Genomic DNA, 26,009 nt, shown 5'->3' on the forward strand with positions numbered 1-26,009 from the left:
ATAAAACTATTATATTAAGGCTCAAAATCGCCGAAATTTAGGAATAATTTGAGAATAATCCATGCCTCAAGGTTCATCAAGAATTAAATTTTGTTTATCTTTATTCCTTGGAAACAAAACAAATGCGTGTTGCTTGCTATGCCTTGAGATAGACGTATCCAGCCTTGCAGTCATTAACACTATAATGTAACCCAGTTACACCCTGTGTAGCCTAAGAATAATTTAATAATAATCTTAGACTTAAAATGAAAAGAATTTGAGAATATTAAAGCTCTGCAAAAAATTGGGCATTTTTATAAAAAAGTGTGTACAGCAACATCATTCAGAGATAACAGACAAAGAAAGCTCTTTCATGTGATTGTTGTTAAGGTGATAAACAAGGAATGACATTGTATTGCTGCTCGTCTGTTTGTCATCTCGATCATCTCCAAATTGTATAGATACATGCATCTCGGGGTAGGCTTACAACTTTTTATCAGGTACGAAAATTGTGTGAATGCAAAGAGATCGGGTAAATCAGCTTGGGTCTTGAGGAAAGGACAATCCACAAATCTGAGGATTCACTTTTGTAGAAAGGAAACAAATTTTGTGCAGCAAGTATTTCTATCCAAAAAATAGGGCCGTCATTGCCTATTGTGCTTAAGGAGGTTGAGGAGGAGCTGCTCAGATCCCATTTGCCGACAGAGTGGGTGAGTAACCCTTTATTTGCCGACAAAGCACCCTTACATGGCAAGAACCTCCTCATTTTCACCATCAAAATGTTTCAAAGGGGGAATGTCACATCTCCTATGCCCCACCGTAGCGACAGCTTTGCCAGAAAGTTTTTGGGGGCGTGGCGGTCTAAAAATATGGACAGTGTGATTAGACAGATAAGCGAAGTCAGGGTCTTGCTTTAAAGTGTAGAGCCATGCAACAATGCTTTTCTTCTACAAAAATGAAGAAATTATACAACGAGGCTGATGACTCATCTTGAAAATAACATCACTTCGCTGTATTATTCACCGGCGGGACCAACAAGGGGCGAAATTGCTTCAAATCTTGTTTACAAGACCCATAGAGATAGGATAATATTATCCTATCTCTATGACAAGACCTCTTCTATAGGCCATAGCTTTGGCCACTGGCAATGTGACAATTCAGTAATGGCATAAATAGGAAATGAGGAAGCTTTAAATAGAAGCAAATAAACGAAGTTAATTGAACTTAAAAGTGTATTAAAGGCGGTGGAAAAGTCGCCCTAACGCGAATCAGGAAGACAATAAATGAGCTACCAATTAACTTGAAAACACTGGATGACAGAAAAGATAGGACTAAATGAGATTCAGTGAACTTTCTCGAAGGAATGGATGATGTGAAGAGATGATGGGCAAATGCCAACCGTAGGTATTCGAATGTTTATCACAGAACCTGATCTATAAAAAGGAACATAAACTGTTAGAGAGACACGGACTGGAATGAGTAACGAAATGGAGAGCTTGCTTTTAAAGCCCCTACAGGAGTAGAGGGTTTTGTAAACTGATTTTCTATTAACTTTAACAATTCATTCAACTCTTTAAGGCTGACAAATAGTCAGACTACGCCCCTTATACCATACAATATGAGAAACAGCCTTGAAAAGATGGGGTACGTATCAAGAAAAACAGCCTTTTTTCTTCACCAAGGTACCCCCTTCCCATTTCTGAGGTTCCCGATTAACATCCCTTTATCTCAACCATTTAGTTTGCTATAGTTTTGAAACTGCCATCGTAAACTGGCCTTCAAAATTCTGAGAAAAAAGTAAGGGGGTGGACCTATAAAACAAGGCTATCCATCATAAAAGGTGGGGAAAAAAAGTTCTTGAGATTCTTACGATAAAAGTAGTATGCAACGATAATGGATATGGAAAATGAATATGGAATGGGCATTTCTGATAAAAATCTAAGTTATACCCTTTCTTGCGCATGCAAAGCTGAAGCTTGGTTGCCCTATCTTACCTAAAGCTCAATGTTTCTCTTCTTGATCAAAACTAAAAATCAAGATATCTGGCATCGGGCGTCCAAATTTTTCCTCCACTCTAGCTGTTACGTAGTACGAAGAGTATTCAAATCAAAAATCTTTTATATAAGAAAACCAGTAAGACAACGTAAACGCTGTTTGCATCGTTCGGAATATTTTGTCTAGTCTCAAATTTGATGTATTTGATGCATACACTATTATAGTAGAAAGGACTACGATCTGCTTTTTCTCGAAATCTTAAAACAAGCAAATTCGAAATTTTCTTTATCATCTTGCATATTGCGGAAGCGGGGGGGGGGGGGGGGTGGGGAGAGGGGCATTTTTTTGCAAAATGTACTTGAAACCATACAAAAATTTGCCTTGCTCTTGGTTTTTAGCATGTTTAGCCTCTCCCCAAAATTTTTTAGTTCCCCCCCCCCCCGAATCTGTAAAACGCTCCGCGGTTCTTGATATGTATTCCATTAGCCTGGGTACCAGAGCCTCAAAGAGTCAAATAATGAAAAACGGGGAAAAGGAATTCCTTATATTTTCCTTCGCAATTCCTTTCCCCTGTTCGTCATCCTTTGACTCTCTGAGGCTCTTGCACCCAGGGTTGGATTCCATTTGAAAAATGAGGCAAAGTTACGTTCAAAGTACCCAGCAAAAACTTTTTCTCAAAATGTATGTTATCCTAAAGTGTCCTACCTTACAAGGTGACAAAAGTATGTTAGCACTTTTGAAGCCTCCAATAATTAAGTTAAAAATATTTAGAAACAGAATATTCCTAAATTTAATTAAGGAACAGAAGAAAACTTTTTATGGGAATTTTTCTAATTTGCAGATTTGGCTAAAGGTATTTAAATAAAACATATGAAATTGACTTTTCTGCAGGGAATATTCAATAAACAAGTTTACAAGCATCAGCAACGACACATCAAGTCTCAAAATTATAATACCTTTTTGAATCAAATCAGTTACTGACTTTCAAACCTATGTTTACAAGAGTCTAAAATCAAGAAGCCAGATTGCTTTAAAATTACCATAATTTACATGGGATTTAACAAAGATGCAATATATTCATTGAAACTGTTATTGCATTAATAATTAAAAATTCATTAGACATGCAGAGTAGACATATCATATTTATATACATGTTTTCTGATACTGTCGTCACAGATTTGCGTATATTAGAACTTCAACGAGGCCATATTTGTAATTGGAAGGAATTAAAGAGCAGGTGTGTATCCTATTTGGTGTATAGGCATGTAATACCCCTACATTTTTTAACTAAGACGCATAATTTTGAAAACGACCTGCCTGAGAAAGTTCGAATTCACATTGTGAGTGAATTCTTAATGACATTGAGAGGGTCAAGAATAGAGAGTGAAGTCTTTCCCTCTGTCCCTGATCGTTCAGCTTCCACAGCTGTAACGGGTTGTGCTATCGATATCACCTTCAACTTTCTTTATTGGTAGCGACATTTCTTATGATTGTGTTGAGGCTCAAACTACTTTAGTCGTTGCCTATGGCTGTGGAGCTTGTAGAGCAACAGTCTATGGGGTTCTGATATATACATTATCCAAATCATTCATATTGCAATAAAGTCCCTACAAACGTGTTCTTTCGAATCAAACTTTGAATATTGGTATCTCTGTTACATTGGAAATTCCACATATCTTACGTCCTTTTCACTACTTGAATACATATCGTTCTCTATTCCTTGGCAAGTTTCTCCCTGACAGCCCATGCCACGATCAGCTTCAGTCATCCAGTTTTCGTCATTTTTCATATTACATGAAGACGTCCCAGCAACCTCAGTTAGGCCTCGTCTTCCTTGGTTAAGAGGCTCTTGAACAGGCGTCATATCAGAATCAGTTGCTTCAAGTAGCCTGCGCTTCATCTCGTGATAATAAGACACCTCTTCGAAGGATTCAGAAACATCGAATTCCAGGAAATGGACAATTTCCAAGAAGGAAGGTCTAGCTCTAGGTTCTGGCTTCCAGCAATTGCACATCATGTTGTACAATCGATCAGAACAGGCTTCTGGTTGCTCTAAAATCCCTCCTTCAATGACAAAGGATAGAACGTCTTCATTTGATTTTCCAGGATATGGCTGCGCAGCAAGTGTTGCCATTTCCCAAAGAACGATGCCATATGACCTTAGATGGAAATTGTGTGTTATTGAAAAACCAAAAGACGAAAGAAACATAAGCAAGGTTATATTTTTGGATAGGAACAACAATAATGCCACATTTGCAATTTTCATAACATTTGACCTTTAATGCAGGTTTTTCTAAGGATAATTGTATACTTTAATGGTTTTGGTCTTAACTAACCAATTCCATCAAATAGCTCTAGCAATCTGTTTTATCTTAATGTTTAGGTTTTCTACAGGGGCTTACCAGACGTCGGAGGCACTCGTGAAGACGCCATCGTAGAGGCTTTCGGGGGCCATCCACCTCACTGGAAGTAGGCCTTTACCTCCTTTGCGGTAATAATCAGTATCATAAACATCACGCGTCATTCCGAAGTCGCCAATTTTCACAGTGAAATCTGCAGCTACCATGCAATTGCGAGCAGCCAAGTCTCGATGAACGAATTTCCGTGCTGCTAAATAGGACATTCCGTCTGCAATCTCTGCGGCCATTTGCAGCAATTCGGCCAGGGAAGGTGGAAGAAGTTCACTTTCAGTCTGCAATACAAACAAACACATCGTTAAAATATCATTTTTCCAAGTGACGCTTTTTGGCTCCTTGAGAGCTCCTGGCTACATCATAGTATAATTGGCATAGCGGAAGCAAAACATATGGGGGGAGTATGGATTTTGCTCGTATATTACTGCTTCATTGAAAAGGAACTGCCCGAATGGACCTTAAATTGCAATGAATGTTGCCTCATTATAGAGGATGCAGCCCTTTATCCAGATTTCCCAGCTCCCAGAAGTCCCAGATTTCTCAAATGCCTATGATAAATAAACGTGAAACTGATTTCGCTCGCACGTTTTTTCTTGTGACTTCTATAAAATTCGAATGATCGAATCAAAATTTCTAGTAAGAGGGTTATTTACGGTGGCCCACAGGTGCCACGGCAAAACTTTCTTTCTCACGGCAAAACTTACTTTCTCACGGCAAAACTTACTTTTTCACGGCAAAACTTACTTTCTCACGGCAAAACTTACTTTCTCACGGCAAAACTTTCTTTTTTCACGGCAAAACTTTATTTCTCACGGCAAAACTTTTACTTCTCACGGCAAAACTTTCTTTCTCACGGCAAAACTTTCTTTGAATTTAATTTATTACTTAAATTTAATTTATTTTGAAAATTTTATCTCGTGACATTGGATTCTCGTCGTCGTATTGCTTTGTTCCTTTTGCTTTTCTAACATAGGCGTAGTAGGCAAGAGTCTGGGGAGATAAGGGGGCTGTAGCGGCAACTGTAGTTTCTCAACATTGAAAAGTTTCCAAAAAAGCGATAATCAGGCAGAAATCTACCATGAGTCAGTCAGGCAAAATTTTCATAAACAATGGATGTTGTTTGTTGGGCAACCCTTTCGATTTTTTTCTCCCCTTATATTATGCCCATGCTTATTATTTCATTTCTTTATTCATTGTTATTACTATTATTCGAAAAATTAAGTACCTAGCCATCAACCCACCCTGTGAGTAATACGATATGATATGATATTAAACACATTACCCAATTTATAGGTTTTTTACAAGCCACAATCGAGCCTGCCAAGTGCACGTACGAGATTTTTTTGCACGAATTTTATGTGCACGCCAATTTTCAACGAGTTGATCTTTTTCACTGCTCTCAAAACAAAGGAATCAAAGATCTTGCATGCGGTACTGTTTCGTTGAGATAGGCATATAGGCCTAGCCTAGCCCAACCTAGATAAATTTTAGACCATTTCTAGGCTGTCTTTCTGCAAGAATTATCAAGAGAAAATGTAGGTATTCGCAAATCTGCGAAGTTTAAAACGTCTAAAGCATTGATTAGATCTAAGTATCACGTATACAACATCACGTAAAGAAAGTTTTGCCGTGAGAAAGAAAGTTTTGCCGTGAGAAAGAAAGTTTTGCCGCGAGAAAGTAAGTTTTGCCGTGAGAAAGTAAGTTTTGCCGTGAGAAAGAAAGTTTTGCCGTGAAAAAAGAAAGTTTTGCCGTGAGAAAGTAAGTTTTGCCGTGGCACCTGTGGGCCACCGTAGTTATTGATGGGCTGGAGCTACTCAACATTTAGCTACAAATTGTAAATGAAAATGGTGGGTCATTGAAATATTCAATCAAAATGAAGCCAACATACAACAAAATAATGAAAAATACTGTTTACCGGTCTGTCATAAAGTGCTCAATGCGATATAGGCAAAAAATTGTCTGATGATCGTGTTAAGCTTGAAACACGAGAAAGCAACTTAGGACCATCCTGTTTTATACATCAAATGTGTAAAATAAACTAAGGATGATTCATTTTACTTTAAACTAAATTATTTTTGTATTAAAAACTCTTTTCAGGGCTTTCATAAATGAAACATAGCTAGCAATATGGAACTTTTGTAAATCAAAGTGATTAAAGGCTCTTGGGAACCGGCATGCTTTGCGACTATATTTTCAAAACTGGCCTAATATCGTACTGCATGAAAATACAAAACACAATCAATTTCCCAAGACAGCTGCCGCTAAGCATGCCGGTTGCGCAAGGGCCTTTAAGACATAGTAAAATAACAGTCAACTAACTGCCACTTACATCCGGCCTTCTGCCCCTAAGAAATCCTTTCAAGTCACCGCGCTCCATGAGCTCCATGACAACTAATGTAGGCTCTCCTTGTGACACTACACCAAGTAATTTGACTATATGGTGGCAGTTGAACGCCTTCATTATGGACGCTTCTTGAAGGAATTCGATGCGGTCTTTTATTGAAGCCCCCTCATTTACCGTTTTGACAGCAACACGAAGTTTTGGTTCCCCCTCTATGATTCTATGTGCAATGCCTTCAAATACCTTGCCAAAAGAACCTTTACCTAGTTCTCGAACCAACTGGACCTTTTCTCGTGGAACTTCCCATTCATCAGGTACATAAACTTTCAAATATAGTAAAAAATGTATTAACAATTAGAAACGGAGTGGTATAATGTAATGTAATAAAGAATAAGGGGTCATCAACGTAGACATGGAGGCAGACTCCAAAAAAGTTGTTAACCATCCTCCAGACAAAAACATCCCAGAAGGCAAACCTTCCTCACAAACAATAGAAAGAGGGCGTGACTTTGGTGTGTCGTATGAGCTTCTATTGTTTTTCGTGGACTTCCGGTCAGTGGCCGTGTGACCGTAATGTTTTCCTGACTCTGCATGGAGGTAAGACACATCAAGGCAGGACTTCTTCCAAGGGAAAGTGCAATTTTAACCAAAGTTCTAGCACTGTTTAAACAATTTAAACAATAGGTTATGGCTTCTTTTGACAAAAACATAAGTGGTAACCCTTTTTAAGAAAGCCTCAAAAGAACAATGCAATAAAAATTGCCAGCAAAATACTGACTGTATTTATCAATGTCGGTTCGTCTGTTACATGACTTTCTATGAACTTTGCATATGAATCAGATCAGTCGTGTTACGTAACGAGAAATGCTATATCCACTGGTTCGCTATACGAATACCAAAAGGTATTCTACACAATTTTATTTTGATTGTGCTTTTTATGGTTTAATTTGTAATAGTCGTTTGAAAAATTTCAATTTTAACACATAATTTCTCTTGACTAAGTTTGGTAGTAGTCTTTTGATAAGAAGGAAAAAGCTACTGACAAGTCTGACAGCCTCTAGTGCATCCACAAAAGTTTTAGTCACCACATGAGTTGCCTTAGCTAAGGTTTTCATCTCTTTCAGCTCATCAACTGTGGATATATTTGAACATGTTCGTATTGAAGATATTTCATTCATACATATTTCATTCATAACAAAGGACTCAAGCTTACCATCAGAAGAATCCAAATAATCTGGATTTGAAGAGGCGTAAAGAACACCCGGTACAGGCATGGCTCCGGACCTAAAAAGGAAAACGAGTCCGCCTTTAGACATCCTTATAAGACCCTTTACAGAAAGGAAGCCAAACAAGGATTTCAGAGTGAAATTACTGAAGAAGGAGCAGAGAGCAAAGCTAGTGATAAAAAGATTTGGTTTTAGCGTGGCAACTTAATTTATTTCTTTTTTCTTTGGCTATCTACACGGTTATCGACTGTGTAACGGCAATGGTGTCTGGGCTTTGAGATTGCTTAGCCCGTTTTTGATCAAGAAGAATGGACCAAGAAATGTTCTCAAAAAAGTTTATACGTTTTTAAGTCAACTAACCCCCTATATCAACAGCAACAACACCACTGAACTAGAGAAACATTTATACCAACAAGTGCAAAACCATCATATTTATACATACTTCTTAGCGCGAACGTAGTATAAGAACGATGCCAGTAGTATGATAACAACTGCAGCCGTGGTGCCGACTCCAACTACCACAGCGTTGTAATCTTCAGTTTGCGCTGACTTTTCTTTGATTGTAAACTGGACGGGGGTAGTCCATGTTGCATTGCCTGCTGGGGTTATTACTTTGATACGTAAGGAATAGTTACCAGGGGCTGCACCCCTTTCTACAAATTCAGTTGGCATGCTGCCAAGCAAACAGCGTCTTTTCTCTTGGTTTTGATTATGCCTGAAAGAAAAACTCTAGAGAATTAGGCCATTTTAAGAAATCCCGTAGTCAAAAATACACAATATCAAACATCAACCTTGTTTGGCAATTATTGTGATGTTCCTAAAAGATACCGAAGTTTTTAGTGCAAATTTAGGCCATAACAACCTTGCCTTTAAAACCATTACTATATTTATTGGGATACAATCCGCTATAGTACTAAAAGGCCAAATGAACGTTAGTGCTTACTTTCTAGTATTTGCATAGGATATGAAGCTAGATCCTCATGCAGTAAATTGGCGTGTTGAAACTTTAAAGTCGTTTCGAACCCACTACCAAGATAAAAACCTCATACCTTTATGACATTTTCAACACCAACAATTGGTACCATGACAAATCTTGGTACCAATTGGATTGGAGAAGTTCATCAAGATATTTTGGCCACTGCATATAAATATCGTAGTGGAATGGCAACTTTTTGGAACATTGTTAAGAATTTCAGATTATTGTTTGTTACCGAAGAAAAACACGGAGAATATTCAAAAAACGATACAGAGGTGAGGATACTGTCTATTAGAGAAGAGAACTGCATTAAATCTGGTTTTTGAAATGATACCTAATGCGGGTACACAGCAAATAACTACCAAAACCTTAATCATTTGCAGAAAATGTGTAGCCATAATTGGGTGTTTACTTACATAAACATATATACTCTGACAAAGAAATTGGAACAAATTTAGGCCATATATACGTGGGCATACTTCTTAAAAGAAACAAAAAAATCAAACGTTTATGTAGCTCAAACTAATCGAGATCTTGTAGCTCTAGAGCTTAAAATAAACAGATTATACCTTGTTCGTATATCGTAGAGCAGGATAACTCCATTTGGCTGCGTGGGAGCAGTCCAATTAACTGCATAGATGTCTCCTTTTACGTTGACGCCTACGCCACCAGGTATCATATCAGCTGACGGAATTGCGTCGGTTTGGCCAAACACATCCGGGCAGTGTCCGACGTCAAGACAGCCAGCTCTGTTGCAAGGACAAACCTATGCAAAAGGAATAAATATTCTGCATCCAGACTGATTAGAAACTTTGTTGCAGCAAATAAGAAGGGTCATGTAACAACTTTAAGGGTCTTAACTCTTTCTATCTCAACTCTTTCTATCTCAACTCTTCCTAAATATAATAAACAAAGAAGGTTTGGAAGCTAATGATAATTCATCATCAAAGAAACAGTACTTACTTTAATTATGTATTCTTGAAAGTATGACAGATCCTTTATGACATATTTCAATGTCTGGCCATCCACTTGTTTGTAAGCTATAGTTCTTGTAGGAGGCACCGACGGCTTGTGCGACGGAGTTGTTGTTGTTGGCTTTGCTGTCGTTCTGGCAGCCATTTTGGTTGGGGTCTGTGTAGCGACACTCGCAGTTGTTTGATTGTAATTTGTCTAAAAAACAATGTATTTATTATCAGTTGACATGGTTCAATAAATATAGTATGAAAATGAACCAACATGTATGTCTATTTTGTGTTATATAGAGAATTTTGCTTCAATCTCAACTAGCAGATGTATATGATTAATATGACAATGTAGGAATTTTACATCAAGAAACGTTAACGGACAACGACGAGGCGTAACTGCTAGGGAATCAGAAAAATTTTATCTTCTCACTATGACAGTTCAAAGGACGCTGATCAGTTGAAACGATGAAGGTGAAACTGATGGAAAATAGAGGTGGGGTGACATGAGCCCCAACCAATCTCCCCCTAATGAAAATATAGAAAAATTCGGTCTGAAATAATGCTGCAGAGGAGTTCATCTTGATTCCTGTTATCGCTAGATTTTTCTTCTTGCTAGCACTGACTTGCAAAAGCCGCCACTTTCGTCGTAAATTTGTCGAACTATTCTCAAACACTTATTGTTCCCGCTCCTGAATCGGGTATATAAATTTGTATGAACATTGAATGAAATGTATTCTGTACAAATACACAAAATACATCAACATTAATCAAACATTCTGGACATCCTTGCTGCATTCAGTCATCAAGATGTTTTGAAACCACAATGTCACACATAATATCACAGTTGCTATAGATGGAATTTAATATCCCACCTCGTTGCTATTACTGGTGCAGGTAGAAGGACGTTTTGTTGTCAGCTTATCTCCCGTGTTTTCTTTCTCAACTTTCTGGAAGACATTCGTAATCAGTTCATCCTCAAACTTACTGTTAAACAATACAAAATTTCTGTCCTCCAAAACTCTTCGTGACTCCTTTTCTTTGACCTCGCATTCTAGCGTGACATTTCGAGGGCAAGAACCTGTGGTAAAATAAAAAACAATTTAAAAACCTTTAAAGTTTTCCTATTCCTTTTTTTATCTTTTTAATAAATCAATGTATCTAGGCCAAGGAAGTCTCCAAACTGCAAAACAGTAATTAAATCAAATTTACAACAATACATAAATCCACCAATGTACAGTTTCAATGTACAGTTTCAATGTACAAGCAGTTATACAAAATGGCAAAGTACGAGAAGTAAAATATATGATTCATCTAATAAAACGCTTCTCAGAAAAAGTTGATATTGAGTTAAATTTGGAATCAGATCTTACCGAGTTAAAATATAAAGCAAAAATGATCAAGAAAGAAAAAACCAAATAAAACAAAAGATGGAAGTGACTGGAAAATGAAGATGACAGAAGAAAGCTCTCAATATCGATGTTTCTCCAGTTCAATGTTTCTCCTAATGCCAAAACAAGTTCCATTTCTCTACTAATGCCCGGCTAAAGCAAGTGAAAAGATAAGCTGTATTGAAGCAAATCGATGAGGAAGATTTCTTCTTGTCGATAAGTACAAGAAGATTTGGAGAACAGAACGAGACATATTTAAATATTGGAAGATACAAGAAATTCTAGGGCGTTTTAGAAAGCCCGTACATATCTATATGAAGTTTTCCCAAACTTAGTCAGCGATCAAAATCCAATCTTTTCTTTAGAGAAAAACAAAACACGATTAAAGATACCGGTAGTAGCGTTTTTGTTCCCATTTATCTCTTCTTCACTAGATGATAAATGCCTAGAGCACCAGTCTAGACCAGAATTCCAAAAGGAGTACTTCTTCTTCTCATAGTATATTCTGTATTCAGTGATCACTCCGTTTGGACTTTCTGGCGGATTCCAACTCACTTCGATTGCGGAAGCAGAAAGATACGCTGTCTTTAAACCAACTGGAATTCCAGGAACTGAAAAGTAAAACTATGCATAAGTTCGTTTCAGTACATAGCAGAGTCCAGAAAAAGTGGCGGTCTTACCATTAACCGTTATTTCTAACTGGCCAGGGAGAAGTGCGAGCATTTTCTTTCATTTTGGGCAATTGCATAATGTAACGCAACAAACCTCCCAATCAGTGTTTGTACAAGACACACTAATACCAATATAAATTCTTTGTTCTCTATGCTTCATACTTTGTATCTCAGTGATAAAACTTAAAGGATCCTACGATATGGTGTTTTTTTATTACGCTTTTCTTGCAACATGTTCCTTACGGGGCCTTATGAAAAAGAATTTGTATATCTTCAGTCAGTAATGTTTACAGAACATTAAAATAAAATATTTGAGAAAATAGTCTTCAGTTTTTAGAATTTGAGAGATAGTTCTCTAATTTGATGAGTAATCCAAAGCCCATGTTTTGTGTAAATCAAGTGATAAAATGCTCTTTTGAATAAACAGATCGATGCGGAAGTTGGTAATATTTATCAACCTCTATCATCATATCGTTAAAACACTTATGAATTTATTACAATATCAATCAGTCATTTTAAAATTTATTGAATTGTCAAAGTTAAAAAGGAATAAATTCATGGCTGAACAAAGTGTAACGTTTTGTTGGGGTGAAATAGCCTATAATGGTTACAATTCATCGAAGAGATCGTGTTTCGTCTCTAACCGAACTCTTATGTAGTGAGTGCCTAATCAATTTATTTGAAAAATTGGTAACACAAGTGGTGCCACTAATTTTTCTTTGAGCCAAGATTTCTATACGTTTTCTATCAAAGCTAGACAACTAAAGCATCTTCTTTTTGGCATAAAAGCTTTTTCAACAGGGTGTCACACCCGCACCCTCTTAAACTATAGCGACAGCCTTGTTGGCAAAGCAAAGCATTTAAAATACTTACTTCCTTCAGGTAGGTGATAATCTAGCTGATAGCTTTTCCGACCATCTCCACTTTTTATTAGATAGGTTTCGACGAAGAATGTATATGTAGTAAATGGAATAAGATGCGTGATTTGTTCCACCATTTCAATGTCACCCAAGCGGCTTGAACTGAAAAAAAGAAAAATAACAGAATGACATCGATTGATTACTTAAATTGTCATTCTTATAAAATCGACTCCTGCAATTAAATTACAATTTTACGGCATAATCGCCTTTCAGCATATTATTCCTTTTTGCAATCTACTTCTCATTCATGCGCACAGATATAAAAAATTTCCAGTCGACAGAAGCCTATGATACAGTGGTACCAAACAATGAAAGATTAAACTTTCACAAATTTCTGTTTTTTCTTTTTTAAATCTTTGATGATTAAAGGTGCACTTCCGTAACTTTTCCATAGCTCAGTCTATGAAGCAGATTGGCATTACATATTGTACTTAAGATAAATTGACAAAAGATTGGTACAAAAACAAAAAAAGTAGACTTTTTGCCTTACAGAGGGTAGGAGGGGGGGGGGGGGGCAGGAAACTATTGCTCTCTAAAAACGGAGAACGCATTGGCAAGGTAGGCTGACTTCAGTCTATCTAGAGAGCTTGCTAATTAAACGCCCTCACTAACTTACACGAATTCACAATCATTAAACGTATGGATAACTGGCTTCTCAAATAGCGATTCATTTTAGTGGTCAAATCGTTGCTTGAAACTTTAATGAGACGGGGGCAATACCCTTAAGAATGTTCAAAACCTTAAGAATGTTAAGAAGGTTTTTGCTACTGATAAGCAAATTCATACTTCGTGCGCAGATCTGGGATGCTTACATCGACTTGACACCACCTAAAGAGACAGAAACAACAAGAAAAAGTAAAATGCATTGTCGTCGTTTTTGAGTAGATAGCAGTTCACTAGCAAATTGAGCAATTTCATTAGCGAGTATCAAATTCACATTTCTTTAAGAAAATTTGGTAGAAATATCGACTTGTAATGTTCTAAGTGGAGCCCACAAAACAAGAGAAATCAGGAAAGATACTAGAATAGACTATGCAGGGGCGGATCCAGAGCAATTTGAAGGAGGGGCAGTCGGTAGTGGGGGCGCTGAAAAATTTTCAAAAATTGGTGACGAGAGTACACTGCATACAAAAATTTCAGATCCATTTTCAGAATAAACAGTATAACTTTGAGGTAATCCTTGAAGCAAATTAACCTATCGGTCTCAGAAACTTTTTCAGCTGATTCTCATTCTTCGAAAGGGGCGCAAGATTTCTAAGAAAAGGGGCGCCACACTTGCTTCAACTCGTCGAGGGAGGGGCAACTGCCCCTAGTTGCCCCCTTCAATCCGCCACTAAGGCTATGTGTTATGAAGGTTCTCCTAGTTAGGCAACTCACGGAAGTAAAAGTGAGAAGATGGACAGTGTGAGGGGCACTGAGGACCTGCATAGTTATAGGTATAAGGAAAAGTTTTAAGGAGTTAAGTAAGGATATAAGTTGATGAAATCGCTGCACATTATTTGTATTTAAACGCTTACCTTGTACTGCAGTTATTTTCTTGAATCACCTTTTCACCAACTGTCCACTTTTTTCTGTCCAAAAAATTCAATAATTTTACATCTGTTACAAGTCAAAATCTGTTAGAAAGTCGGAAAAAATCTTCCTACGTCCCTCGATCTGTTCCTTCATATTTTTTGGCTGATGCAAGACCATTAGATGGAAAACAATTCATAGCAAAAGCATTGTAGCAGCTCTACTTTACAGGCTTCATTATTTTCCATAGACAGCACACGTCGTCCTGTACATCGATGCACTTGTTAATGAAAAATAAATCTACAAATTTACTAACGGTTTGGATCTATCAAAACGACTGTAAAGAAAATGTAGCTTCAGGCCTACAATGAGGTTGAATATTTCTTAAATCTTTATCGAACAATCAGTTACGTTACATAATCACCCTTCCTCCGTACAACATCGTCCGTATAATTTTTAACGCTGCAAGTTCCTGCTATAATAGTATGGAAAACAAGGGCTTAAAAGGCAGAAAAAAGGCGCGGGAAAATTATAATTCCAAAAACTGTAGTATTCAAGAGTGGTTTCTCAAAATTCTCTAAGTTTCTTGAAAATCATTGCTAAAGAAGGTTTGACAGAAATGTTCGGTGCAGACCAGTTGTTTTTTCCGCAGAATTTTCTAACAAACCTGAAAACCGATAGACGCTTGATAACGTCCCCACTGCTGCCGATACATTGGCGTAGAAGTTATATCAGAATATTCGTCTTAAAGCGTCAGACATTAGTGTCATTGTTACAATAGAAGGAAACTGTTACACATACATCTTGTAGTTCACAATGTAAAAGACACTTCTTGAATCGAAGGAACTTTTATGTAGCCACGAGACATTAACGCACTTGCCATCCCTTGCTGGATTCTTACACGTAACCTCAAAAACAGTTATGTTGAATCGATCCAAATCACCTGTGTGAAAAGATAAAACCTGATAAACAGAGAAACACAGTCAACTCCCAATAACTCGAACATCCAAGGGACCAATAAAATGGTTAGGGACGTGCTGGGACTTAACCTTTAGTAAAGTTTCTCCGTGACTTAGACTATAGTAAAGATATTCTATGATACTAACAACCTGAGGAAAAGACTTTTAATCTGCTTTCTGCATCTTCGTTTCACATAGCATTTGATGCCAAAAAGGGGTAATTACTTTTCAATTTTACACATTGTTGAAAGAAGCTTGGAAAATACTTATGAAAATCTTGTATAATTCTCAAAATAAAGTCGGCTTCAAGGTAGCATGACAAATCGGAGCCATTCAAAACAACCAAAGAGCCTTCATCGCAATGGTATCTTGTAATTTGTAAATCACATTCATCAATCAAGTAAGAAGAATCTTTAGCCATAAAAACCATTACCTGGGCATAAGAAGCCATTCTGAGCCTGGGTCAGGGCACCAATGTTCCTGGCAGTGGTGTTCAGAGTTTTGTTGAATGATTTTATTTCAGCCGGGCAGAGTTTCATGTTTCCGTGCAGCAGTATATTCCCGTACCTCACTGTCAACTTCTTTGGTTTCCACAAAGACTTTAAATTCGGGTTGCTTAATACCATCAGTGAATAACTGAAAAGCAGAGATTGCAACAGTTGATAAAAGAATCGTTTACGCGAGAAACTCATTCGTTGTTTTAAAATCATTTCTAACAAAGAAGTATGTACTAAAATTTAAAAAGTCTCAAAGCATGGAAGAAGAAAAGTTTTATAGGGGGGAGGGGGGTGTGGCGACGGCAGGGATAATATACAAGTAATAAAAGAGTCATGTACAAGAGAAAATTAATCGCTATTTTAAGAATAATTTTTAACAAAGAAGAACTTAGTAAAATTCAAACTTAGGGAAGTTTCAAAGCATGGAAGAAAAAAGTTTCATAGGGGTAGAGGTCGGCAGGGACAAATGCACTTTTTTGCAAAACCAACACTTAAAATTCATTTAAAAATTCCTTGCTTAATTTTAAAACCCATTTGTATCAATGCTGCTTCATAAGAATAGTTTATTTGCGGTAAATATCAGTTACCGTAAATCCTCGAATCAGCCCCGTAGGAGACTTATACGATAAGAGGAGGCTTATTCATTTAATATTGAGGCTTATACGATAAGGGGGCTTAAAAATAATCTCAATGTTTCCATAAATGTAGCTCATTTTTAGCTGTTTCTTGACTTTCAAGTTCATTTATATGCAATTATACTAATTACCTCCATATAAGATGTCGAAAAAAGTATAAATCAAAGTAACGAAAAATACTTTAGTCAAGAATATTGATAAATTTATTGATAAATTCATTGTCTTGGGTTGTCTCCTCGTCGATATCTCGTTTTTCGTCGACTGTTGAATGTGTTGGCAATCATGGGCTAAAATGGTTAAATATTCTGTTGTACCCCGGCTAAAGGCAAAAATTGACATGTAAGTTAAACAAGTGGTTTACTGGATGGTCGGAACTTGTTAACAATGTTACTTTCAGGATGGGTGCTTATTCAAGGGGGTCTTATACGAGATACGAGTTTAAAGAGAAAGTAAGTATTTAGAATTTCAATCAACTTCACGATTTTTTACGAGTTACTTCCTTAATTCCTCTAATATTTAGTTTTCTTTCATTACTTTATTAATTTTACAGCTATTGTTATAATTGCATTGGTATTCAAGAAATATGTTTCGATACTCACGGGTTTTTGTGATTTGTTCCGATCTTTTCCAAGTTCTTGAAAAAATTTAGAGAGGTGAGCACTTCTGACTCAGAAACTTTGATATAGCCTTGAACATGCTGAAGAGAGCCAAGATTTTTCTCAAGCTCTTCCATGATGTTACCTAAATAAAATGTTAGCATGTTTACAATATCAATTATTCGGCCTCCACACGTGGCGCAGAATCGCTTCACACACTTGGCTACTACCTCAACTTCTAAATTTTCAGTCAAAAAATGCTAACGAATGGTCAAACCATTTGAATATTCGAACCGTAAAGCAGAGCATAGTGAGGTTAAGAGTAAGCAGTGACGCATTTACCCATGGGCCCACTGGGCCCGGGCCCAGAGGATCCCTAAAATTCTTCGATTTAGCGGGCCCCGTAAAGTAATGAATTCCATTTTAAGAATGGAATAAAGGGCGTGGTCACAAGAATTTCAGCTCGCTCCGCTCGCAGAGGGCCTCATATTTTGTTTTCACCCCAGGGCTTTCGAAACTTTCACTTGTCCTGGTTGGAGCTTCCCCTCATGCAATGACCGCACTTAGTTTGTTGCTCAATTTGCCATACAGAGGTTTCCCCGATGAAAAATGTTTCACCATGCTGAAAAGAGTAAACAAAAAGAGTATGAACTAAGGTCTACAATGTCACAGTAGTGCTTTGTTTCCTTATGTTTAATGGCAGCAGATTTTGATGTCCTGGGAGTTTTAAACCCCAATAAAATCATTGAAAAGTTTTCAGCAGTTGGGTAGTTTTATTGGGAATGTACTGAAATGCGGAATGGATACAAGTTTATTCGTGTCTTATAGTTGATTGATTATGTTTGATTATGTTTAGCCAAGTACTGTGCACGTGACAAAATTTTTTTGGTATATATTAAGGGGCCCCAATCAACTTTGGGCCCAGGACCCCAACAGACGTAAATGTGGCCTTGAGAGTAAGCCAAATAACCAATTTATCATTATAGATATCAGAAGTTATGTTTATTTTAAGCCTAATTGGAAATTCAACCAAAAAGGTTACTTTCAAGTGTGTGGTCCATAAGAATCAGATGATTGCAAGCAGATAAACATGTGGAGCCGTGAAGTGAGTGTTCGTTCTTATTTGGAAATGTGTTAACATGCCCTTTAAAAAGCTGTAAGAAATGAAGATTAAGTATTAGATCTATTCACCTGTACCGATTATACCTTATATTTATGTTGTTAACGCTTCTTTTGTAGTAGGCCTAAATCAGCCGTAAATACCATATTTTTAGGAGCCCTTGTATGTGAATTGGTGATAATAACCAAAGGATCTTATGATCCTCAGGGTAAAAAGGCTCTATATAATCAGGAGCTTCGGTTGCGGTTTTAGGCGGAGTACAGGGAGGCTATGGCCCCAGGCTCCATGTTCGTGGTTGCCTAAAGGGCCTAAGGAAAATATATAAATTGTAAAAGACAAGAGTCTCACAGATAATTTTGGCTTCAAGCCCTGCTGTCCCTAAAACCGCTTCTGGGGGGCCTGATTTACGATAGAGAGCCTGAAGATTCTTCAACTACTGTCTACTTTTTTGTGGAGATTCGCTTACAGGTAGATAACAACAATAAAAAGATTCTGCTACTCTTCCTGAGCTTTGGGAAATAAGATACTTACTTGGTCCGGCTCGGATCTCTAAGACGATGCTGGAGTTAAATACAGTGCAGTCTTTTAATCCTTTAATCGTCGATATCCCATCGATTTTATATTCGCCATTATTTCTACAAACTAGAAATGAATATTGGGCAAATGAGAGTATTTCAAAAGATGAAATGCAATTCTTCCTACAAACTTAAAATAAAAAGTCTGGAAAATGAGAGCCGCATCGACAGATGAGATGCCAGTTAAATAGTAGCAAATGCAAGTCAATAAAAGGAAAATCATTCTCTAGTAGGTGATATCATCTTGATTCTTCACATCAAGTAGATGAACCATTAGAATAAACATTCAATCTAGGCCTTCTTAGGCAATTTTTGGCTTCTTCTTCACTTTGATCGATTCCTTAGATTCCGTCTTAACCTATCTTTCCTGTAACTTTCCCTCTTATAACTCTTCCCTTTTCGCTTACTTTAAAATTGTCACTTCTTTTAGTGTCCCTTGCACTTTTTCAGTATTCAAAGTAATTAAAAGGCTGGGAAATATCAAATTATTTACACCATCTGTAAATTTCTATCGTTTTAAAACGCTGGTTTTTTGTCGTTTTTTCAAAAAAACTTTACAAGGCAAGCTTTCTACTTATGACAATAATACCTTTATTAGTTAGTAATTATCTATCATTTTATTAATATCAGTAGCAGATACCTACAATGCCCCCCCTAAAGTATTGGAATACCCTTGCCATCTTTCCTACTACGTATCCCCTAAAAGTTTGGATTTTAACCACAAGATATTGAAAAATGAAGATGGGAACGGAATTTTTAGCGAAATGCTCGTCTCCCTTTAAAAACATCGCTTAAGAGGGGAAGAAGAATGGTTCAATTACAACAGAAAAATGGAGGGAAAAAACATTGCATTGCAATGTCAGAGCTCAAACTACTTTATCCGGCAATTGTAGCGTAAAAACATAGTCAAGCTATATACCTTTTGGACAAAGGCTTGTTTTGCACTTGTCACAAAGTTTGGTTACAACGTTTTTCGTGTAGCCGGAAGGACATTGCTTAACGCATTTGCCATCAAACGCATAGTATCGCTTTTCTTCAGGGATAAAAGGCCAAAATCGGCCCCAACTTGGGCATCCTTTCTGACACTCAAAATCATTAACCTGAGGAACAAATTTTTCAACAATCAAAACGGAATCTTTCCTTTAATTTTAGCTTCAAGTTATTTCAATGGTCATGAAAAATTAAAGGTAAGAGGTATTACTAAATAAAAAATAGAAAAATGACGATAAAGTTTCCAATAGAAAAATTTGAGAAGTAATGCAATTTCCTAATTTCCAAATTGGCTTTACTTCAGTTAAAAATAGAGTATTAACAAATTCAGACTGCCAAAAATTCGTGAAGCGCATGATCAGATTAATCCTACTTGTCTTTGCTGCCTCAAACCATAGTCATTTCTCTATAGATTGCATTATGATTGTTAGTAACATGTGTAACATAAGTAACATGGGTTACTACAACTTACCACGTAGTTACCTTCAGGACATTTTGAGACACAGGTTCGATTAATTCCCCCGGCTCTGTAATTCATGCATGCATGACAATGTCGATTTGAAGCTTTGACGGTGCAGCCCCCGAGACAATCTTTGTGACAACACTGGTTAGTTGTGCCATCAACACAGCCTTGTGGCCCACACGATGCCTGACACACTAGAAATGGCAAAGAAATTAACACAGAGAATAGGGGTGTAAGGGGACTTTGAAGGTTGTTACAATTGAAGGGGCTGGGGTGGGGTTGTTAAAGGTCTCTGAAAATCTCAAAATTTCGAGTATATCTACGTCAATTATTCCTCTCAAATTTATTTACAAATTTTAATCCACTAGATGGGGGGGGGGGGCAACGTAAACTAGGGTAAGTCGTTTCAATGCAACGACTCCGCTTACCTATGTCCATGTTATACAAACAAGCGCAGAAAAGCTAAATACAGGCAGCGCAAATTATAACCAAGGCAATGTTTACATGTTCCACAACAACAGCCAGCATTTCAGTAAAGTATTAACGAAAAACTAGAACAGAAAAGTTGTTATGAATTCCGTTGGTAATCCTCAAAAAATGAAGCAAAAAAATACCCATTGAAACTACCCCTGGGTATTTGCTCTCGAAGTTTTTTCCATTAAATGACGTTTTGCTGATTAAGAGCTTTTAAGGAAAGCAACAGAGGGAGTATGTTTTCCTTATTTCCTCCCTCCCCTTTAGATAACTGTAAACTAGCTATGAGGTCTTTTTCTTTAGTTTCAAATCTCAGCAAGAGTAAATCTGGGTGTCGATGATATATGATATATGATTGGGCTTAAAAGACTTTTGTTTAGTACAGTGGCGTACCCAGGGCCGGAGTAGTGGGGGGGTCTGGGGCGCAGTCCCCAAATTTTTTTGGGACCACGCCCTTCAAACACTCGCAAATGCAGGGAAACGCCCTTTGTGCAAAATGTTTCCCCATTATTTGATTTATGTTAACTATAGTAAATAGCAAAGTATTTTATAATTGTTATTGACACAACCATACAGTATACTACACCCCCCCCCCCTCTCAATGGGTTTTACATCGTTTTTGGACAAATCTCGAGGATCAGATTTTAGAAAAGTGGGGGGTCCGGACCCCCCTATCCCCCCCCTTGGGTACGCCACTGGTTTATTATCTCTTCTGTCTAGCCTCTCTTCCCACCAAAATTCAATTCAACTGAAGCTTGAAACTCAAACTTACATTTCTGGCATTGGGCATTCGTTTTATTTCCGGGTCCAAAACAATATTGCTGCCTCGTACTGTCATGACCAGAAGGAGCAATGCAATGATTTTCTAAGCATTGATCATAGCAATTTTCATTGTTTCGGTAGAATGATATCCCAAAATTCTCTTCTGTGTAGGCTTTGTCAAGGACGATCGATCTCCACTTAACTGTCTGGATGTAGCACATTTGTTTGTTGTGGTCCAATCTCACACCGCCAGATTTGATAACAGTAAGCGACGGCAGACCAACATTTTCAAAAAATGTCCCATAAATAACAAGCGAGTAATGGACAATCTGGTACGTTCCCCTAATAACAGCTAGGTTCGGAAAGAGATTTTCAAGTGATCCGAGATCGGTTTTCACATGAAAGATGACCAGATAACCGGTGATTTCCCGAAGAGCCGGAAAGGATGCCGGTATTGTTGTATTTGCCTTCGGATTGAAAGATTCCCGGACAATAACGTTGCCTTCAAATGTCGTGCAACCTACTAATGCTTCACAATTACGATGCTGCGTACATTTTCCATTTTTAACGTAGATGTCTATTTTTGGGATTGTTCTTGGCCAGCTGGTGTCTTGGCATTCTACAAGACAGGAACAAAATTGAGCAATGTTTTACTAATAGGCTTTTGTTCCGCGTCAGATCAATACATGTTTCTATATTCGCTTTGATGTCCAGGATACGATATTCAGAATTCGGTATGGAAGAATGAAACGGAGCATTTAGGGACAAGATATGCATTGGCTAATAACGGGTGGCTAGAATTTAAATGTAAGCTATATGAGGCTGTGGGTACTCTCCTCCGCAGAGGCTATTGGGAAGGGAAATTGAAAGGGAAAAAGGATAGGATAAAAGGAACTGCGGAAGAAAGGAAAAAGTGGAGGAACTGCGAGAAAGAAAGGAGGAAGAAAATAGCAGCTTTACCATTTCTCCCTCCCCAACAGCCTCTGTGGAGGAGAGTAGACTGTTGGGGTGTTAGTGGAGGGTATTGTCAAAATTGCTGTATCAGGGCCCGCACCTCCGAGGTTGGGGGCAGCAAAGTAAAGAAATTGTCCTGTTACCCTCCTAAACCCCGCCGTGGCACGATTTTTGCAAACGTTCTATGTAGTCTGGGCTCTTGGAACTTCATGTTGGGAACTAAATTAAAACTTTTATTTTTAATGGTATCTAGAGGCATATATTAAACAGAAAGCAATATGGTATGCTAAAATGGTAAATATAAGAGCCTTTGGTAGAATAATTAACAAAACATGTGAAGAAGACTCACTTTTATATGGATAAATGACACAAAGGCTAAACTCAATACAAATCACTGTCGCTGCAAAGATGTGCCAAATCTTCAATAATCTGCCCATTTTGTATAGCGATTTTCAGTTGCCTGATAGAAAGCACAAGACTCTCAGACTACCTCTCTTTTACGTCACTGCAATTTCCTTCTTGTCTTAGCTGAATCAGCGACAGTACAACCTTAGTGTCTGGAAAGATAGCAAAATGAATATTACTAACTTTTTTAAGAAATGGAGTTTGTATCAATTAACCGTGTTGTGAGCTGTTATAACCATATGAAATTAGAGTTTTATTCCTTAAGTTTCTCCAACAAGAACATTGCAGTAAACAAATAAATATTAGTTTCACTTGCCTGCAAATGATCAAAAATAGCTTTCCCTAAAGCTGCCTAAATTCAATGCAATGCACACAAACATTACCTTCAAAGTGACCACATTACCTGAAAGAGCTTCACGAAATATTTCTAAACATGCAAAATCAGTTGAAAGTGTTTAGAACTGGCTGAGATATTCCCACATTAGCACGGACTCTTTCCATATAAAATCACAGCAATTTGGTCTTAGGTCAGTGATCTGCCAGCAAAACTCATTTCTTTACTAGCTTTACTTCAGTCAATCTCCGAAACACTTGAGTGATTTGGCACTTTTACCGGTATTTGATGGTGCCATTTCAAGCTGAATGGTCAAAAGTAAAAAAATTTAAAAATTCCTTGAGTTGTCGACTGGCTATATGTAATCCTTTTTCTTTGTTTCAAAGTAACACCAATCAAAATCTGCATCTTTTCTAGTTAGGGTGAAAATTGGAATTTGTGCAGATTAAAGCAGAGAAAAGATGGTAGGTTACTTTATAACACAAGTTTATGATTTAAATTAAATGCTGATTGATAAACGTAATGATATACTCACAAAGACACTTGGAAATAAAACATTAAGTAAAAATGAATCCGGAAGTTGACGCTAAACATATCAAGAAAATGAATATTTGACGCCTCGCAGGCCTAGAGCCCACGCCACTTTGTTAACATCAGCCAATTCAATGATACGGAAAGACCTAGAAAGCCCAAAACCAGGAATACTTTTCAAATCCGCAACATCCAACTGCTTGACTGTTGTCTCGAAGCACTTCGACAATCAAGGAAAGAAACGCTGAATCCGTGACAGAGGCTGGCGCTGGAAATCTGCTAAAAACATGAATGACTGCCTAGTGACGATAATGGAATATAAATAAAATGTGACAGTATAAACGTGGAATTCGATATCAATTGTATTTCTGTCGACTAATATTGGCTCTTCAAAATATTCTCCATTTTCCCAGGCATCAACAAACGTGTGAAAATGTGGGGAAAATGCGAATATCGTTAAAGCCTTTGCTGGCTTAAAACTAAAACCGATCATAATATGAGACAAAGTAATCTCCTGTGCACAAACAAACCCAATTTCTATACGTTTTCCCCGCTTCCGCACCCCCCTCTGTACAGAAATCAATGTCTGAAGAATCAAAGATATGCTATCAAAGATATACCAGGGGATATAATGGCTAAACCTAAATGTTTTATAGCAAAGTCACTTTGTTAACGAACTTAATTTTCATATAAGCAATTATTTCTCGTTGTATCATGTTGTTCTTCATTGGTTTGTATTGTTTTTACTCTCTGATTCCTCACTTAAGCGGTTTTTTATTTATAAACATAAATGGGCGACCCTACAAGGCGGTGACAGATCCTGGTCAATTTGAGGAGATATAAATCGATTTTTAAGCTTGCGTAGATTGTCCATAGCTGTCCACATCTACCAGGTAGTACAAACTGGTTTTTCGGTCTTCTAATTTCAAGGTCTGATCAACGATACTTTGTGTGGCCTTGCACAAGATGTCGTTACTATGTTCTTTGCACCGCAGTTGCATTCAAGGTGAATTAGAAATATAAAGTTAACTACAAAAGGGCGTACACTCTTTTTTTAAAAAAAAAATTTTATAAGAACATGAGCCTCAAAACTGGTCGATAAGAACAAATTAAGAACAAGCTGAGGCTGAGCTTCTGCAAAATGCAATTTTGAACAACGCTTTTTCTCAAAATCGAGGATTTTTAGCAATGTGTGGGTGCTTTTTCGGTGAATATTCAAATTTGTCAGCAAATTAAGACTGTCTCTCTTCTTTTTTTGGCAAATGAGGCCTGAACACCTCCTTAAAGCGAAAAAGCTAGCAATAGCACTGCGTACACCCTCTAAATTTAAGAACAAATTAGGAACAATCCAGCCTCAGATTTTCCAAAAAATTAAGAACAGTCAGCCTAAACTTAAATTTACTGGTTCTTATAAAAAAAGAGTGTAGATGGGGACAGATTTCACTTGTTTAACAGACGTTCGACAAAAATTCGCATCACAGGACCTGCTTAGTAAGTTTCGTCAACGTAACATGAAGAAAAACATGGCAACAAAAAAAACTACTATGGCAAATCTCGATTGAGAAGTCCCCACCACCTGACTATGAGTAAAGTTTCAAATCTGAGCATAAATTGGTTAGTTTAAACAAACTTTTCTTTGTTGAGCTCTAGTCATTTTAATTTGATTTTTTATATCTGCACATTCTGCTCAAAACAGGTCTACTTTTGCCTAAGCCTAAAAAGAATGGAAAAAATGCCGAGTACCATTAAACCCATGCAAGGTTTAATGTATAGGAAGGAAAATTTTGTGAGTAATCTAGAAAACTGGGTAACGGGGATTGTTTCTTTCAATATGTGATCCTGGTGGGTCTTCGACTCAAAATCCGTCAGAGGCCCTAAAATTAGGGGGCCGGTGGTCACGTGATCATTCATTTCATTATCCCCAGTCATCGAGTTTTTTTTATCGACGATGATGTCCAAGTGATATTGTCACAAAAATTTATTTTCAGAATTTTCCCGAATTGTTCACATAATCTGAAAGAGCAACACAGAATACATCTAACTGTGCAAAATCAGTTAAATGTGTTACAAACTGGCCGATAAATAGCCACATGGGCACAGTTTCTTGGTTCTAGATTCCAACCCAAAGTAACCAAGCCAAAATAACAGGCATTAGCTAGCAAACCCGAAATCCTTCAATGACGATATTTCTACAGCTTTAGCGTCCCTAAATGACTTTGCAAATAAACACATTCTTATTAAAATAGATTTTTGATAACGTCACGCTTTTTTACTCTATCTAGAAATCTGAACGTTGGCGATTTCAAGACATTAATCTGCCGGAGATA

The 26,009-nt window shown here is 37.4% G+C and overlaps 1 protein-coding gene across 1 annotated transcript; it reads right to left on the bottom strand.

Moving 5' to 3' along the window:
• Window positions 1-2,419: 2,419 nt before the first annotated feature.
• On the bottom strand, window positions 2,420-25,942 carry LOC135687248 (putative insulin-like peptide receptor). Its single transcript, XM_065203765.2, has 21 exons — window positions 23,687-25,942; window positions 22,762-22,969; window positions 21,469-22,077; window positions 20,232-20,416; window positions 19,689-19,869; window positions 18,726-18,836; window positions 17,078-17,219; window positions 15,780-15,982; window positions 15,189-15,330; window positions 14,393-14,446; window positions 13,662-13,703; window positions 12,829-12,977; window positions 11,677-11,895; window positions 10,769-10,974; window positions 9,895-10,101; window positions 9,501-9,697; window positions 8,398-8,670; window positions 7,943-8,013; window positions 6,718-7,052; window positions 4,377-4,666; window positions 2,420-4,133 (listed from the first exon to the last, which is right to left on the bottom strand). The coding sequence occupies exons 2-21, from the start codon at window positions 22,847-22,849 to the stop codon at window positions 3,629-3,631; spliced, it is 4,209 nt and encodes a 1,402-aa protein (XP_065059837.2). The 5' UTR covers window positions 22,850-22,969; window positions 23,687-25,942; the 3' UTR covers window positions 2,420-3,628.
• Between the last annotated feature and the right edge of the window lie 67 nt (window positions 25,943-26,009).

Source organism: Rhopilema esculentum, chromosome 20, assembly GCF_057945365.1.
Source record: "Rhopilema esculentum isolate cy_ngs chromosome 20, ASM5794536v1, whole genome shotgun sequence".
NCBI classification, from domain to species: Eukaryota; Metazoa; Cnidaria; class Scyphozoa; order Rhizostomeae; family Rhizostomatidae; genus Rhopilema; species Rhopilema esculentum.